At 45.9% G+C, this 17,682-nt stretch overlaps 1 protein-coding gene across 1 annotated transcript in view; it reads right to left on the bottom strand.

The window, feature by feature from the left end:
* Positions 1 to 4,759: 4,759 nt before the first annotated feature.
* Positions 4,760 to 17,682, bottom strand: part of LOC132826529 (golgin subfamily A member 7B-like) — a 32,453-nt gene continuing 19,530 nt past the window's right edge. Inside the window, exons 4-5 of the mRNA XM_060842496.1 lie at positions 14,392 to 14,493; positions 4,760 to 9,202 (exon numbers count right to left, since the gene is read on the bottom strand). Of these exons, the coding sequence (XP_060698479.1) occupies positions 9,110 to 9,202; positions 14,392 to 14,493 (195 nt within the window). The 3' untranslated portion in view covers positions 4,760 to 9,109. The remainder of the gene's footprint in view (positions 9,203 to 14,391; positions 14,494 to 17,682) is intronic.

Genomic DNA, 17,682 nt, shown 5'->3' with positions numbered 1-17,682 from the left:
TAACTTTCAGCTTCAAAGGGGGCTCCAACTGTGTCAATAGCATGTCTCCACTCAAAATGTTCATTAGAGTCTGAGCTTAGCATCCCCAGGGGCAAGTTCGGGAAGGGTTGATTCAATTTCTATTCCATCCCAGATTCTGTCCCAAGGACATTCCTTATAACTTCAGGACCTTTGCCTTAATGCACTAACAGTCACCAACTTACTCAAGATCTGGGTAGCATAACATGACAGAGCTGAGATAGGCAGAAAGAGAACGAGTAGGGAAGGGGATAAGACAGAGGCAGAGAGTGAGTGTGAGAGATGGGACGTGCAAACAGATTATTTAATCAGTCAGGGAATCAACAGCCATGGGGAAAAGGCAGGAAAGTGGGCATGAGAATTATCAGAGAATGATGGAAGAGACTTAATGGCCTCCTGCTGCTCCTACATCTTATGGAGAAGATAGATGGCAACGGATGAGTCGGAGAGCTGGGACGAGGGAAAGGAGAAGGGAAGAGAAAGACAGAAGGTAAAACAAAGAGAGGGAGAGAGAAAGGCCATGAGAGAGGAGGAAGGGGAGAAAAGAGTGATTGTAAAAGTGGGAAAAAGGTTACAGGAGGGTGAAGGGACAGAAGGCAAGCTTCGAGTTGACTGCTTTAAGCAGGTCTGAAGGAACGAGCTAACAAATGGTTAACAAGTTATAGAGAGGGACCAAGGGCTGAGGGATTGCTGGATGAAGTCTTGGAGTTACTGATGAATGAAGAATAATTGAGCAAGATGAGGATCAGCAAGTTTCAGAAGCTCTTTCAAACAGACAGCATTGATAATCCATGAGGTTTATTCATTATATTTTACAGTCCAGGACCACAACACATGCTGATTATACAGAGTCATCAAGCAACATGCAACATCAACTGCGACAGACACACAGATTATACAGGTCTCTGAATATTGTTGGTGAACTTTGCTGAAGATGTTACTGGACACTGAGCACATTCTATCTGAACTATTTTAAGAGCGATGTTAAGTATTTTAAGTGTCAGTACACCAACTGTGGGCTGTGCCGATTCACAGTGCTGTGTGACTAACTGCAGCTCAGGCTTAAGATCTGCAAGGAGCAAAGAACATGTTTCAGTTTTGAGTTAATGCTTCTTACTCTTCTGACAGAAGCGAAGGTTCTTTATGTAGATCAGCCAGAACCTTTTTTTTAAAAATCCATTCTTAAGCATTGTAAGATCCATCCCTAATTACCCCAGAGAAGATAGTGATGAGTTCCCTTTGTGATTTGTTACATTCCATGTGGTGACCCCACAACATTGTTAGGAAGAAAGTCCCTGGATTGACCTAGCAACAATGAAGGATCGGAGATATTATTCCTAATCAGGATGATGTGTAGCCTGAGGGGAACAGCACAGAAGGCAGTGGTGTTCCCATATATCTGATGCCCTTGTCCCTTTGAGATGGTGAAGGTCAGAAGTTTGGAAGGTGCTATCTCAGGAGACTCGGTGTATTTCTTGTAGATGGTACACATTGTTGCTACTGAGCGTAGATGGTGGAGGGAGTGAATGTTTCAGATGATGGACGAGGTGTGAAGCAAGTGGAGAGAATTTTAAAAACACAGCAGACCTCTACCTCCAAGAGGTTGGCCGAACTCTGGAAGGTCAGGAGGTGAGTCACTCCTCACACGATTTCCACCTGCTCTTTTAACCACAGTACGTAACCGGTTTCTGTTCCAGTCTGGGGTTGCCCGCAGGATGTCGACAGAAGGGGTATTTAATTATCGTAATAAGTATCGAAACTCTCAGCACAGGTTAACAAAGAGCAGCCACATTCAAATACTAAGGCACAGTGCCACCAGGGCTGGCCTTCAGTCTCTCACTTCAGTACATGCTTTAAAGACATAATCTATTCAACTGCAGGAGTGGGTTCCAGCCACCAGGTTAATCCTGCCCTCACCTGGTGTCAGGCAGGCAAGATATGGAGCATGGCACATAAGAATATAAGAAATAGGAGCAGGAGTAGGCCATTTGGCCCATCCAGCTGCTCTGCCATTCAATAAGATCATGGCTGGTCTCAGCTCCACTACCCACCCTCTCAGTGTTAATTCCTTTACTGTTCACAAATCTATCTTTGCCTTAAAAACATTCAACGAGGTAGCCTGAACTGCTTCACTAGACAGGGAACTCTACAAATCCATAACCCTTTGGATGAATAAGTTCCTCCTCAGGTCAGTCCTAAATTTGCTCCCCCGTATTTTTGAGGCGATGCCCCCAGTTCTAGTTTCAGTGGAAACAATCTCCCTGCTTCTATCTTATCGATTCCCTTCATCGTTTTATGTTTCGATAATATCCCCCCTCATTCTTCTAAATTCCAATGAGTATAGTCCTAGTCTGCTTAATCCCTCCTCCTAAGCCAATCCTCTCAACTTCAGAATCAACCTAGTGAACCTCCTCTGCACCCCCTCCCTTGCGCAGCCTGTAGGAATGGGGTCCACACTGAACACAGTCCCCAGATTAAACTTTTGAAGTGAATATAACATGACTTATATTTGGTAATAATTTGTGATAGAAACCAGCTATTTAAATGGAGGACAATGTGTCAATCTTCTTCACTATTCAGCGAGAAACATTCATAATCCAGGACCCCCTGATTTGCAGGCCTGTTCAAAACACTCCAATGTCTCTTTACTCATGGCCTTACCAACGGGGGGCAGTGTAGCGATAATATCACTAGCAATCCAGAACCTCATGCTCTCAGGACGAAACAAATGCCACCAATGGCAGATGGTGGAATCTGAGCCCAGTGGAAGAGGAAAACATCTGGAATTCAAAGACAGCTCAAAGATATCAATCGTTGCGAAAACCAATCTGGTTTCCCAAATGTCCTTCAGGTTCTACCCTGTGTTTACATTTCAGAATCTTGCATGTTTCAATAGAGTCCCCTCTCGTTCTTCTAAACTCTACTGAGCACAGGCCTAGTCAACCCCTCCTCCCTTCAGGGCAAGGGCTCTGACAGCCTACATGTGACTCCAAACCTACAGCAATGTGGCTGATTCGTAACTACCTTCAAATAGCCCTCGGAATTTTCGCAGTTTAAGGGATGGTCAAGTAATGCTGGCCCAGCCAGCAGTGCCCATATCCCACATACAACCCAAAAGCAAGTGACCTACGGTGGGATGAGAAGGCAGCAGCTAAAAACCACAACCTCGACCTGCATTTATGATAATGTCTTTAATGTGGTATTACATCCCAAGGTGTTTCACAGGAGCATTCTCAAAAACCAAATTTCAGACTGAGCCACATAGAGATATTAGGATAAAGATGTAGGTTTTTTTGGAAGCCTCTTAAGGAAAAGAGAGCTGTGGGAGAGGACTTCTTGGGAGAGAATTTAATGTTACCAATGGAGGACTGATGACAATCTGCATACACTAGGTTTGACAGAGCAGTGTCATAGAGCTGTACAGCATGGAAAAAGACCCTTCGCCCAACTCGTCCATGCTGACCAGATATCCTAAATCAATCTAGTCCCATTTACCAGCACTTGCCCCATATCCCTCTAATCCCTCCTATTCATATACCCATCCAGATGCCTTTTAATTGTAAGTATACCAGCCTCCACCACTTCCTCTGGCAGCTCATTCCATACATGTACCACCCTCTGTGAAAACGTTGTCCTTTAGGTCTCCATTATATTTTTTCCCTCTCACTCTAAACCTATACCCTCTAGTTTTGAAATCCCCTACCTCTGGGAAAAGACCTTGTCTATTCCCCCTATCCATGTCCCTCATAATTTTATAAACCTTTATAAGGTCACCCCTCAGCCTCCGATGCTCCAGGGAAAACAGCCCCAGCCTGTTCAGCCTCTCCCTATAGCTCAAATCCTCCAACTCTGGCAACATCCTTGGAAACCTTTTCTGAGCCATTCCAAGTTTCACAACAGTGGCAAAGATCCAGTGAGGGGAGAGAGGGTGGATGGTCAGTGCGTCAAAGGAATGGACTGTGATCTCTCATCACTTCCTCTGATTGCTTTGGCAGTGATCAATGCAGCTTTGCAGGTCTCGAGATTTTCTCTAAAGGGGTCCACTATTTAAGAACGTCTGACTTATGAACTCTTATACCTACAGTCATGGTTTGAAATCTTGGTATGTGATCATTTCCTGTACTCACAAAGAGCTGCTTTCTACTGTCCCACATGGTGTTCCGCCTTGGAAACAAATCAACATATGAACAGACTGCAGAATGGAACCAAGGTGAAAGCAAGGTGGGGACGGCATGTAGATTAGATTAGATTAGATTACTTACAGTGTGGAAACAGGCCCTTTGGCCCAACAAGTCCACACCGACCCGCCGAAGCGCAACCCACCCATACCCCTACATTTACCCCTGACCTAACACTACGGGCAATTTAGCATGGGCAATTCACCTGACTCGCACATCTTTGGACTGTGGGAGGAAACCGGAGCACCCGGAGGAAACCCACATCTCTGTCCTTGGGCCTTCAGGTGGAAAGAGCCCACTCCATGCAGTTTCCAACAACTGGGTACAGGAGCAGCTCATTCATAAACATCGACAGCGACAGTTAACTCCAACCACGGCTGACACTCCCATTTCCTTAGTCTAGATCAGAGTGGTGCTGGAAAAGCACAGCAGTTCAGGAAGCATCCGAGGAGCAGTAAAATCAACGTTTCGGGCAAAAGTCCTTCATCAGGTATTCCTGATGAAGGGCTTTTGCCCGAAATGTCGATTTTCCTGCTCCTTGGATGCTGCCTGAACTGCTGTGCTTTTCCAGCGCCATTCTAATCCAGACTCTGGTTTCCAGCATCTGCAGTCATTGTTTTTACCCCCATTTCCTTACTGAGGCCGAGGGGATAGCTGGGGCGACTACTGGAGTTCGGAGTTGCTCGGACCAGTGTCACATCTTGTTGCGCTGCCTGTAAACAATCGCTTTGCTCTGTGTGAAGAGCAGCCAGATCTCCCTGGCATCATCAGTGGTCTGTCACCACGTTTACAACAGGGAACACTGTTCCAAATGAGTCTTCCAAAGGTGTAAAGCGTTAAGGGACCATCCTGATGAGCGGGATAAACGGGAGCCCTCTGCTTACCTGGATTCCAAAGGAGCAGACATTCAAAAGTTTTACACGAATTACTGGGATTCCTGTTCTACATAAGAAGTCTTTCTCCGGCTGTCTGTGAACTTTCAAAGAAAAAAGACAAGGTCACTGGAAAACTGTCAATGCCTGAAGTGGACTAACCGCAGATCCCTCGCATTGTAAAGAAAGCTTCTCATGGTTACACTTCCTGCTGGAGTGTTTCAAGTGCACAGCCTTGGGTCTAACAGCAGAGAGCACCCACGTTTTAGGATGGTCTACAACTTGGCCATTCATGTGCATTACTTTCTCCCCTCCTCCCCATGGCTGGAAGAAATAGGAACAGGAGGGAGCCTGCTCCACCCATTCACAGGATCATGGCTAATCCCACATTCCTCACGTCCATGTTCCTGCCTTGCCCTTGGAATCCTCCATTCCCAACTGAACAAGGATCTCTCTCTCTCTCTCTCAACGTTAAATGTACACAAGGACTCTGCCCCCACAGCTCTCTGTGGCAAGGAATTCTGAAGACTGACAACCCTCAGAGATGAAATTCCTCCTCATACTAGTCTTAAATTGGCAGTCCTTTATGCCCTCTGGCCCTAGACTGCCCCATGAGGGAAACATCCTTTCAGCATTGACCATGTCAAGCCCCTTTAGAATCCGATATGTTTCAATGAGATCACTTCTCATTCTAAACTCCAGTGAATACAGTCCCAAACTGCTTTGTCTTGGTTTATAATAAAATTCATTGATCCCGGGGATCATCCTAATGAACCTTCACTGAACCACCTCCAATGAATTAATATTTTTTTTCTGAAATAAAGGGAACAAAACTGCTCATGGTCCTCCAATACCTTGTACAATTGCAGTAAAACCCCCCTACTCTTATACTCCAACACTGCTGAAAGAAGGGCAAACGTTCCTTTAACCTTCCTGATTTCCTGCTGAGCCTAGCTTTCTGTGTTTTGAGCACAAGTTCTCCCAAATCCCTTTGTGTTGCAGCTATTCTCCATTTAAATGGACTCACAGAGACGTACAGCATACACCCTTCGGTCCAACGCGTCTATGCTGACCAGATATCCTAGATCAATCTAGTCCCATTTGCCAGCACTTGGCCCATATTCCTCTAAACCCTTCCTATTCATATACCCATCCAGCTGCCTTTTAAATGCTGTAATTGTACCAGCCTCCACCGCATCCTCTGGCAGCTCATTCCATACACGCACCACCCTCCGGGGGAAAAAGTTGCCCCTTAGGTCCCTCTCAAATCTTTCCCCAATCACCTTAAATCTATGCCTTCTAGGGTTGGGCTCCCCAACCCTGGGGAAAAGACCTTGGCTATTCACCCTATCCATGATTTTATAAAACTCTATAAGGGCACCTCTCAGCCTCTCACATTCCAAGGAAAAATAGCCCCAGCCTGTTCAACCTCTCCCTGTAGCTCAAGCCCTCAACCCTGGCACTGTCCTTGTAAATCTTTTCTGAACCCTTTCAGGTTTCATAACACCTTTCCTACAATACTATTCTCCTTTGCAAATTCAACAACTTCATACTTTCCGATATTGTACTTCAACTTTTTACCCACTTATTCCAGTGTAGGGGACCAACTCAAGTTCAACCCATCACTTGAGGTTCCATTGGCGTATACCTCCAATCTTGACAGTCAAGAAGCCTCTGTGGGTGATCATGATTGAGGGGACACAGTTTCAGAATGGAGGGTCACCCATTTAAAATGCAGGTAGAACTTTTTTAAAAGAATTCCTACAGTATGGAAACAGGCCCTTCGGCCCAACAAGTCCACACTGACCCTCTGAAGAGTAACACACCCCGACCCAATACCCTACATTCCCCCTGGCTATTGCACCTAACCTACACATCCCTGAATACTATGGGCAACTTAGCTTGGCAATTCACTCTAACCTGCACATCTTTGGACTTGGGAGGAAACCAGAGCACCCGGAGGAAACCCACGCAGACACAGGGAGAATGTGCAAGCTCAATTGAACCTGGGACTCTGGCACCGTGAGGCAGCAGTGCTAACCACTGAGTCACTGTGCCACCCCCAAAGATGAAGAGCAATGTCTTCTGTCAGAGGGATTTAGCCTTTGAAAATCTCTTCCCTAAACAGCAAGGGACTCATTGAATCTATTCAAGAGGAAGTTTAATTTTTGATTAATGAGAAATTTGAGGATGATGGGGTCTGGATGGAAAGTGGAGTTGAGACCATAAACAGATCAGCCAAGATCTTATTGAACGGTGAAGAAAGGGATGATGGACCGAATGGCCTACTCTTATACTTATTTCTCATGCTACATTTTAACAGGTATCCAGGAAACTGTTTCCAGAGGATCTAAGACAATACAATTCTATTGGCAATTCTACCCAAAATCTCAAAGTACAGAGCCACCTTTGTACTGTCCTGGGCAGTGTCAGCACATTTGATGGGAGGAGGGAGTTGAGAAAGACTTGGGAGCATTCCCCACACAGGATATATCTCCTCTGGAAACAGCCTGGCACTTCTAGCAATAAGAGATCTATGCCGTGAGCAGCGTCAAGGAGATAAACAGTAGTCAGGCATTTAAAACAAGTGGTTAAGAATAAAATGCTTGGAACGTTCTTGAGTTAGTCACTTGGTAATGCAGCGATTGGATCACGCTGAGAGGAAACACACGATGTAGAAGCTTTTTATCTTACATCCATCAGGACAAATGCAAGAATGCCAAATTTCCAAGGGAACAACAATTTTTACAATAGGAGAACCTGGCTGCCAACTCACTTCAGGCTGACCTACTTTGGTGTTTGAAATGTGATATTAGATTAGATTACTTACAGTGTGGAAACAGGCCCGTCGGCCCAACAAGTCCACACCGACCCGCCAAAGCGCAACCCACCCATACCCCGCTACATTTACCCCTTACCCAACACTACGGGCAATTTAGCATGGCCAATTCACCTGACCCGCACATCTTTGGACTGTGGGAGGAAACCGGAGTACCCGGAGGAAACCCACGCAGACACAGGGAGAACGTGCAAACTCCACACAGTCAGTCGCCTGAGTCGGGAATTGAACCCGGGTCTCAGGCGCTGTGAGGCAGCAGTGCTAACCACTGTGCCACCGTGCCGCCCACTTGCACTTGTCCTGAAGGTTGTAAGACAAGAAAAGACTTTGGTAACATTTTGTATAAAAACTAAAAATGGATTTTAAAAAGCTTCTTAACCAATTGGAGCAGGAGGTCATGTGATTAGAGAATCCCTAAAATGTGGAAGACAGCCATTCGGCCCGTCGAGTCCACACTGACGCTCCAAAGGGAATCCCACACAGACATGCCACCCCTACCCTATCCCTGTAGCCCTGCATTTCCCAGGGCTAAGCCACCTAGCCTACACACCCCTGGACACAATGGGTAATTTAGCATGGCCAATCCACCTAACTTGCACATTTTTGGACTGTGGGAGGAAACCCACACAGAACATGCAATCTCCACACAGACAGTTGCCTGAGGGTAGAATTGAGCCCAGGTTCCTGGTGCTGAGGGGCAGCAGTGCCAACCACTGAGCCACCATGCCACCCCAATTGAAACTTCAGAGTTGGCAAGTGGCTTCGGAGTTGGCTTAGGACCAGGAGCAAGAGCCACATACTGGACTGAATCCTATGTAGATCCAGAGGCAGCACTGGGTGGATGGATGCGGAAATCAAGAATGATTGCAGAAAGGGTGGAGAGCAGCTCCATCTGAGAGATCAGCTTATCGTTAACAATCATTATTTACATTAAAAACATTCGTAAATACATAGTCATTTCCAGCGTCACATTCCAGGTGGGAGCATAGTCTCTGAGTCAGCAGGACAGTGTCAACAGCTCACTTGCCTCCAGTTCCTTTTCTTCTCTTAACACCTTTTGGAGAAGGGGGCACATGATGAGCTTGCGATGTTCAAATACAGAAAAGTCTGGTTATTGCAAACGAAACGTCTCTTTCCCGCAGGAAGGGAAAAGGGAAAGGAGCACGGTGTTTGGTGAAAGCCATTTGGCCTGTTGCCCGATGTCAGCCCCTGCTACAGCTGCTTGTGCTGCTCCCAGTGCCACTGCTGCTGCTGCTGCCACTGCTGCACCTGTCCTCATAAATCGCAATCTCAATCTGGAGGGAGGCGAGTTCAGGAAAATGGATCACCATGGACTGTGGGTGATAGGAGAATGGAGGAAATCGGCTGACAACTTGGGAAGGCCATGCACAGCCACTTGGCTTCAGTCGGAAGACAGAAAGAATTGGGCACAAGAGCTAGGAAGTCACGCAAAGCTGACTGGCTGAAGGGAAATCAGTAAACACTCGACATAGAAAAAATGCCCTGGGTTCCGAGTTAAAGACCGGAACACATTAATTGGACAACTCTTCCGAAGCACTGGCACAATGAGACAAACTCACCCAGAACATCACTACAGGGCTGAACGGAGGTGGGTACTGCAGATGCTGGAGATTAGAGTCAGGATTAGAGTGGTGCTGGAAAAGCACAGCATGTCAGACAACATCCGAGGAGCAGTAAAATTGGCGTTTCAGGCATTCTTGATGAAGGGCTTTTGCCCGAAAGATCAATTTTCCTGCTCCTTGGATGCTGCCTGGACTGCTGTGCTTTTCCAGCATCACTCTAATCTTGACTACATGGCTGGAGGACATTCAACCGCTCATGTCCTTCCTGGCTCTCCGAGCAATCTAACTTTGTGCCTTCTTCCAAAAACCTGGCACATTATTTAAACACAAACAACCAAAGCCATCTTGGGTTTCCGTCAGTCTGACTGACAGAAGAAAGGAACCTTTTATATTTCTTCTGAGTCCTCAGAGCCTGGAACTCCACTCCACAACATTGAGCACCAGACCTGGGTTGACACAGCAGCACAATGTTAATGGAGTGCTGCAGTGTCAGAGATGCACAGAAAATTGAAGCTGCTGTTTAAACAAGTGCCTTTCAACTTGAGAAACTGCTTGTTTGGTTATTTTGAGAGATGACGCCAAGTGTGCACGGTCTTTGAGCCAATAATGTGCTTGTTGAGTCGGCAGGGTCTGCTATACTCACAACTGCATGTGTCATTTGGTAAATGAGAAACATCAGATCAAGGAGATCGAAACCCTCTTTGCTGAGTTCACAACCTCATCCTTTCCTTCCGCAGATTTATTTCATCTCTTTCAAAGAGATCGCCTTCGCACTCAATAACTTTGGTTCAACTCTCTAACCTCAAGTCCCAAGATCCTCCCCCACTGTTCTGAGCACCATCCAACCCACAGTCCTAAAAGTGGTCACCACCCAGCTGTGGGGGACCTTGCTGTACAATAGCTAGCAGCCTCGTTTCCTACATTGCATCGCTTCAAAACAAGTACTTTTTAAATGCTTCAGGGTTTGCAAGGGCGCTACGGAAATGCAGGATCTTTTATTTAATCTGTATTAAGATACCTCTGTCCTCTGCCTATTGGTCTTGAGTGAATCCACAAATCACCTACCCTTCGGACCAAACCCCCCCCCACTCTGTCAGCTGCCCAGCTGTCTCAAAATCAACACACTCCATCTTGCGTGTCCTTCTCAATTGTTGACTCACTCCCTTTTGACTGGGGCCCAATACCGTGTGGAGGAAGCTGGCTGTTGGGGGGAGGTGATGGCCTAGTGGTACTGCTTCTGGACAATCTCATTCCTGATGAAGGGCTCTGGCCCGAAACGTCGAATTTCCTGTTCCTTGGATGCTGCCTAACCTGCTGTGCTTTAACCAGCAACACATTTTCAGCTCTGATCTCCAGCATCTGCAGACCTCACTTTTTACTATAAATCCAGAGACCCAGTTAATGTTCTGGGGGACACTGGTTCAAATCCTGCCACGGCAAATGGTGGAATTTCAACTCAACAGAGAAAAGAAAATCTAGAATTGAGAGCCTAATGATGACCATGAATCCATTGCCAATTGTTGTAGGGAGAAAGAAGCCCATCTGTTACATTGACGCCCTTTAGGAAGGAAACTGTCATCTTTACCTGGTCTGGCCTACATGTGACTCCAGACCCACAGCAATGTGGTTGACTCTTAACAGCCCTCTAGGTAATTAATGCTGGCCTAGCCAGTGATGCCCTCATCACGTGAATCATTATAAATAAAAAATCTTGTGAACTGGAAACCATGTGTTGGATCTCCTCAAAGTCAACTTTTTCCAAAGGAATCCATCCTTGTAATTTAAATCCTGACACTGATCGAACTCTCTTTCTCTCCAGGGTTTAACATCTTGCTTGCAGTTTCTAAATTCTAAAGTGCAAACATAGAACAGTACAGCACAGTACAGGCCCTGTGGCCCTTGATGTTGTGTCAGCCTTCTATCCTTCTCTAAGATAAGACCAACCTACACACCCTTCATTTTACTATCACCCATGTGCCTATCCAAGAGTCGCTTAAATGTCCCTGATGTCTCTGACTCTACCACCACTGCTGGCAGTGCAGTCCAGACACCCACCACTCTCTGTGTAAAGAACCTATCTCTGACATCCCTAAACCTTCCTCCAATCATTTAAAATTATGCCCTTACACGACAGAAATTTCCGCCCTGGGAACAAGTCTCTGGCTATCCACTCTATCTATGCCTCTCAACATCTTGTACACCTCTATCATGTCACCTCTCATCCTTCTTCACTCCAATGAGAAGGCGATGTGGGTTAGATAGCTTCTGTGAACTGTTAATGGGACTGACAGGAAGGAAAAGGTGCCTTCAGGATTCAGGAACAAGCCACAGTCCTGCGACCAATACAAAGTCAATCTTTGAGTGTTGCTTAAATGGGATATTACTTGCACATATTCTGAATGTACAGTACAGAACAGGAGGCCATTCTGCACAAAGGACCCATGCTGCTGTTTACTGGCCACACAAAGCTCCTCCCACACCATCTCCTCTTCATCTCACCTTAATGAATGTTTCAATCCACTTCTCCCTTATGTACTTAGCCAGTTTTTCCTCAGGTACATCAAAACTGTGATTTACAAGTTCCACATTCTCACTAGTCTCTGGGTAAAATAGTTTCTTCTGAATCACGGATTGGGCTTATGCAAAACAGTCTTGTATTGACAGATTATCATTCCAGTTTCCCACTCCCGACAAGTGGAAATTTCCTCTTTGCGCCTACCTCTTTGGACCCCTTCAACTTCTTATATCTTCAGTCGCCATTCAGGCTTTCCCTCTCCAGGTAAAGAGCTCCAACCTGTTCAGGCTTTCTTACTGAGAACATCCTCCAAGTCCTGGTAAATCTTTGCAAACCTTTATTTGTACCTCCATTAGTGCCAATTCCCTTTAAGAGAATGAAGAGGTTTGAAACGGCTGGTGTAGCGAAAGTGCTTCCACTTTGTGGAGCGATCCGAGACCAGGGCTAGCCACGAGGTGAGGGAATGGTTTCAATGACACACAGACACTGCAGAGGGATACGGACAGGTTAAGCGAGTGGGTAAAAAACTTGGCAGTGTGGAATATAATGTGGGAGAATGTGAGGTTACGCACTTTGGCAGGAAGAATAGAGGAGCTGAATATTACTTAAGTGGAGAAAGACTGCAGAAGACGACCACACAGAGGGATTTGGAAATGGGGGTCTGCACGAACCAGAAAATGCCAGCATCCAAGTCCGACAGATAATCAGGAAGACACGTGGAATGTTGGCCTTTATTCCTCAGAGAATAGGCGTATGAAAATAGGGGAGTCTTACTAAAATTATACAAGGCACACCTGGAGTACAGTCAAAAGTTTTAGTCCCTATATCTATGGAAAGATACACTGACAGTGGAGGCAGTCCAGAGAGCACTCACTACGTTGATCCCAAGTGTGGACGGACCACCTCATGAGGGGAAGTGGAGTAGGTTATGTCTCACTGGTGTTTAGAAGGAGAATGAGTGGAAACCGTATTGAATCATATTCAGATTCTTCAGGGAACTGACAGGGCAGAAGCAGAAAGATTTTAATCAGCAAGGCCTGTGGGAATAAAGTAGAGTTGAGGGTTCAGTAATGATCCCATTGAAAGGTGAAGCAGACTTGATGGGCCGAATGGCATTCTTCTGCCCTTACATCTTATGGGTCCATAAATTTAAGGCAATAAAGCCAATCAGTAGAGTCATAGAGTCATACAGCGTGGAAACTGAAGTAGTCCCGTTTCCCAGCACTTGGCCCATATCCCTCTAAACCCTCCCTATTCACACTCCTGTCCAAATGTCTTTTAAATGCTGTAATTGTACCAGTCACCACCACTTACTCTGGCAGTTCATTCCATACATGCACCACTCTCTGCGTGAAAAAGTTGTCCCTCAGGTCCCTTTTAGATCTTTCCCCTCGCACCCTAAACATATGCCCTCTAGTTTTGGACTCCCCCACCCTTGGGAAAAGACCTTGGCTATCTATATCTCTCATGATTTTATAAACCTCTATAAGATCACCCTTCAGCCTCTGATGCTCTAGGGAAAACAGCCACAGCCTATTCAGTCTCTCCTTGTAGTTCAAACCCTCCAGTCTCAGTAACATACTTGTAAATCTTTATGCACCCTTTCCAGGTTAATAACATCCTTCCAGTAGCACAGTGAGCACAATTACATGCAGTACTGCACAAGAGGCCTCACTACTGGCGTCTATAGCTTCAATATGACGGCCCACCTCCTATACTCAATGGTCCGAGCAATGAAAGAAAGAATGCTGAAGACATGCAGAAGGAGTTTCTTTCTCCAGAGGATGCTGAGGGTATGGGATGTGCTATCACACAGAGTGATCCAGATGAGTAGCACTGATACATTTACATAGAAGCTAGTTAAACACACATGGAGGAAGATATAGACAGAACTAGATCAGAGATTCTTAAACTCTGGTGTGGGACCACAGGGTTGAGATCTTGGGATCGCAAAGGCTGAAGCAGCAATGGTACACATGGAGCTCAGACTGAGTTTTGACGGTTATGAGGTGCTTTTTAAATATCCACTATCGGTAAGGGGATGGTTTATATCGATTGATGCTTCAGCCTCTTAAAGACATGGGCTGCGGCTTCCTGTAAGGCACTCCCAGCTGTTTTAAAATACTCGCTCAACAACTCTCTCTGTGCTTCCCACTGCCCCTCCCCAACCTCTCCGGGTTACTCTCACAAAAATATTCACATGGGGTCACCGCGAGAAAACAGTTCGGATTAGACGAAATAACATGAAGCGTAAATAGATCTGTTGGAGCCAAATGGCCGGTTTCAGAGCCGGAAGGTTAACACAGTTATCCAGGGCTGCCTGTGCTGAGCATTGCATGTGGAGTTCAATGGTATCCAACTCTGAAATAAACCTGTCAAAGGATACAACACGCAGCCCCCTCTCGATTGGGTCTGTAATCAGCAATCCTCGGGGGGTATAGATTTTCTCATTTTGCTCCTGAATGTATTTTGAAATCTTCTTTAAAACCTAAAAACAAAAGAACAAAAAAGCAAGTAACTCTAGCAATACAAGCACCATGAAGACAATGCGACATCGGAACAGGAGATCCCGGTGTTGGACTGGTGTGTACAAAGTTAAAACCACAGAACACCGAGTTATAGTCCAATAGGTCCAAACACCTGATGAATTGGCAGTGCTCTGAAAGCTAGTTTTTCAAATTAAACATATTGGACTATAAAAGCAAATTACTGCGGATGCTGCAATCTGAAACCAAAAGAGAAAATGCTGGAAAATCTCAGCAGGTCTGGCAGCATCTGTAAGGAGAGAAAAGAGCTGACGTTTCGAGTCTAACTGACCCATTGTCAAAGCTGTTGGACTATAACCTGGTGTTGTGTGTTTTTTTAACTTATTACTAATCTGATCATCCTCAGCTCGGCTTCCCTGCCCTTTGCCCATAATCCTTGGTTTTCCTTAGTGATTAAAAGGCAGGCTTGTGAAGACTGTCTGTTTGTCTGTCTGAGCCTTGAAAATTATAACCCCACTGGCAAATTATTGTATGTATCAAAACTGTGTTTCCCAAGGCATTAACCTTGACCTCTCGATCATTAATATCAGCACCAGTTCCTCCACTTGCACAGGTTAACAAAGTGATCAGTGAATTGCACTGAGGTGACACTATGCCAAATTCGGGGTCTGGTCAACTCAAGAGTTTCAGGTCTGCATGGAAGAAATAATCTGAGGTCATACAAGAAAATGCTTTGCGGAGTTTCCAAGTACATTTGGAGAGTTACAATGTTGTGGAATGTGCTGCCAGAGAGCCAAGTGGTAGCAAATTCAATGGCAATTTTCAAAAGAGAAATGGAGTAATACTTTAAAAGGCTTAATGTGCAAAAGTGCGGGAGAACAGCTGGGGAGTGAATGAACTGGGTAACTCCTTCCAAAAACCAGCAGAGGTGCAATCGCCAAAAAATTTTGGAGTTAAAGCAGGAAACCTTTAAAAAGTATGGGTAATCACCAGATTGCATTCTTTAGTTTGTTTTAATTCATTCATGGGATTGGGGTGTTACTAGCCCGTCCAAAGATGAGTCTCTCCCCCAATTGGAAACATCCTTCCCTCGTCCACCCTGCAGAGTTCTCTTAGGATCTATTATGCCTCAATGGGATCACTTACTTTTTTTTCGAAACATCTAAATTCTTCACAGAATCAGGAACTCATGCCAGACAATGACCATAATCAGACAAAGGCCTTTTTGGGCAAATTACTCAAAACTTTGGTGCAAGAGTTAGATTTGGAGGAGGAGTGGTCTGAAGAAGGGGGTGTAGTTTGACGGGGTGAGGGGGATGGGTGGAGGCAATGTATGGGGAAGAGCGAACAGCCTCAGGACGGAATTCCAGAGTTAAGGACCTAGACACCTGAAGGCAACTTGAGGAAAGGCGATCAGTGGAGTGGGCACGAGACGCCAGAAAAGGAAGAACGGAAGACCCTGCGGTGAGCTGCAGGCCTGGAGGAGGTTGTGGGGACAGCATCAAGCGTGGGGTTATGGAGGAACAGGAACACAAGGAATGGGAATTTTAAATGTAGTGACTGGAACCAAGGCCAGGTGGATCTCACTGAGCATAAGATTTTTGATTTGGGCTGTTAACCTGGACTAAGCAGGGAGCTTTGCTGACATATATGAGCCAGAGATTCTCCTCAGTTCAGACACTGGCTCTGAGCTGGCTGGTTACAGCCCTTGTACAGCGCGAATGTAAATAAAGGGTGATGGGATACCAGCCTCTGTGCATTTAGAATAGAATCTCTACAATATGGAAACAGGCCCTTTGGCCCAACAAGTCCACACCAACCCTATGAAGGGAAACCCACTCAGACCCATTCCCCTACTCTATATTTATCTCTGAGTAATGCACCTAACCTACACATCCCTGAACACTATGGGCAATTAGCACAGCCAATTCACCTAACCTACACATCTTTGGATTTTAGATTAGATTACTTCCAGTGTGGAAACAGGCCCTTCGGCCCAACAAGTCCATGCCAACCCGCCGAAGCGCAACCCACCCATACATTTACCCCTTACCTAACACTACGGGCAATTTAGCATGGCCAATTCACCTGACCTGAACATCTTTGGATTGTGGGAGGAAACCAGAGCACCCGGAGGAAACCCACGCAGACACGGGGAGAACGTGCAAACTCCACACAGTCAGTCGCCTGAGTCGGGAATTGAACCCGGGTCTCAGGCGCTGTGAGACAGCAGTGCTAACCACTGTGCCACCGTACCGCTGAGGAAGGAAACCGGAGAACCCGGAGGCAACCTAAGCAGACACGGGGAGAATGTGCAAACTCCACACGGACAGTTGCCAGAGACTGGAATTGAACCATGTCCCTGGTGCTGTGAGGCAGCAGTGTTAACCACTGAGTCAATATGCTGCTATTTCATTGAACTTGAGACGTTGATTGAGTGAGAGCTCACGCAGCCTGCTGAGAATGGAAACATCATGTTGAGATTGGCCTAATTGATATCAATGTTCATGTCTCTCAATGGATGAGACAAAGCCTGCAACCTCACCTGACTGATCCCTGGGATGGCAAGGCTTACATGTGAAGGGTGATTGGTTTGGTTAGGACCATATTCACTGGAGTTGAGAAGAATGGGCTGAGGGGTAGAATCTCACAGAAACTTATATAATTCTAACAGAACTAGCAGGAAGGCAGGAAGGATGCTCGCAATGTCCAGGGAGTACAGAACCAGGGGTCACAGTCGAAGGATATGGGGTAGGCTATTTAGGATTGAGATTAGGAGAAATTTCTTCACCCAGACGGTGGTGAGCCTGGAGAATTCTCTATCACAGAAAGTAAATGAAGCAAAATCATTGTGGTTTTAAAAGGGAATTGGATATAGTTCTTGGAGTTAAAGGGATCAAAGAGTATGGGGAGAAAATGTGTTCAGGGGACTGAGTTGGATAGATCAGCCTTGATCATATTGAATGGTGGAGCAGGCTTGAAGGGCAGAATGGCCTACTCCTGCTCCCATTTTCTTTCTTTATAAATCAAACATCCTTTGCTCACTGTTGCAAGACCCCAGTCCAAATGTTGCTCCACATCCTATTGAGAATTCATAGAATCCCTACAGTGCAGGAACAGGCTATTTGGCCTATCGAGTCCACACTGACCCCCAAAAAGCATCCCATCCAGACTCACCCGTGACCCTGCAT

Source organism: Hemiscyllium ocellatum, chromosome 22 (assembly GCF_020745735.1).
Source record: "Hemiscyllium ocellatum isolate sHemOce1 chromosome 22, sHemOce1.pat.X.cur, whole genome shotgun sequence".
In the NCBI taxonomy this organism is placed as follows: Eukaryota; Metazoa; Chordata; class Chondrichthyes; order Orectolobiformes; family Hemiscylliidae; genus Hemiscyllium; species Hemiscyllium ocellatum.
This window is presented reverse-complemented; position numbering and strand designations above follow the sequence as displayed.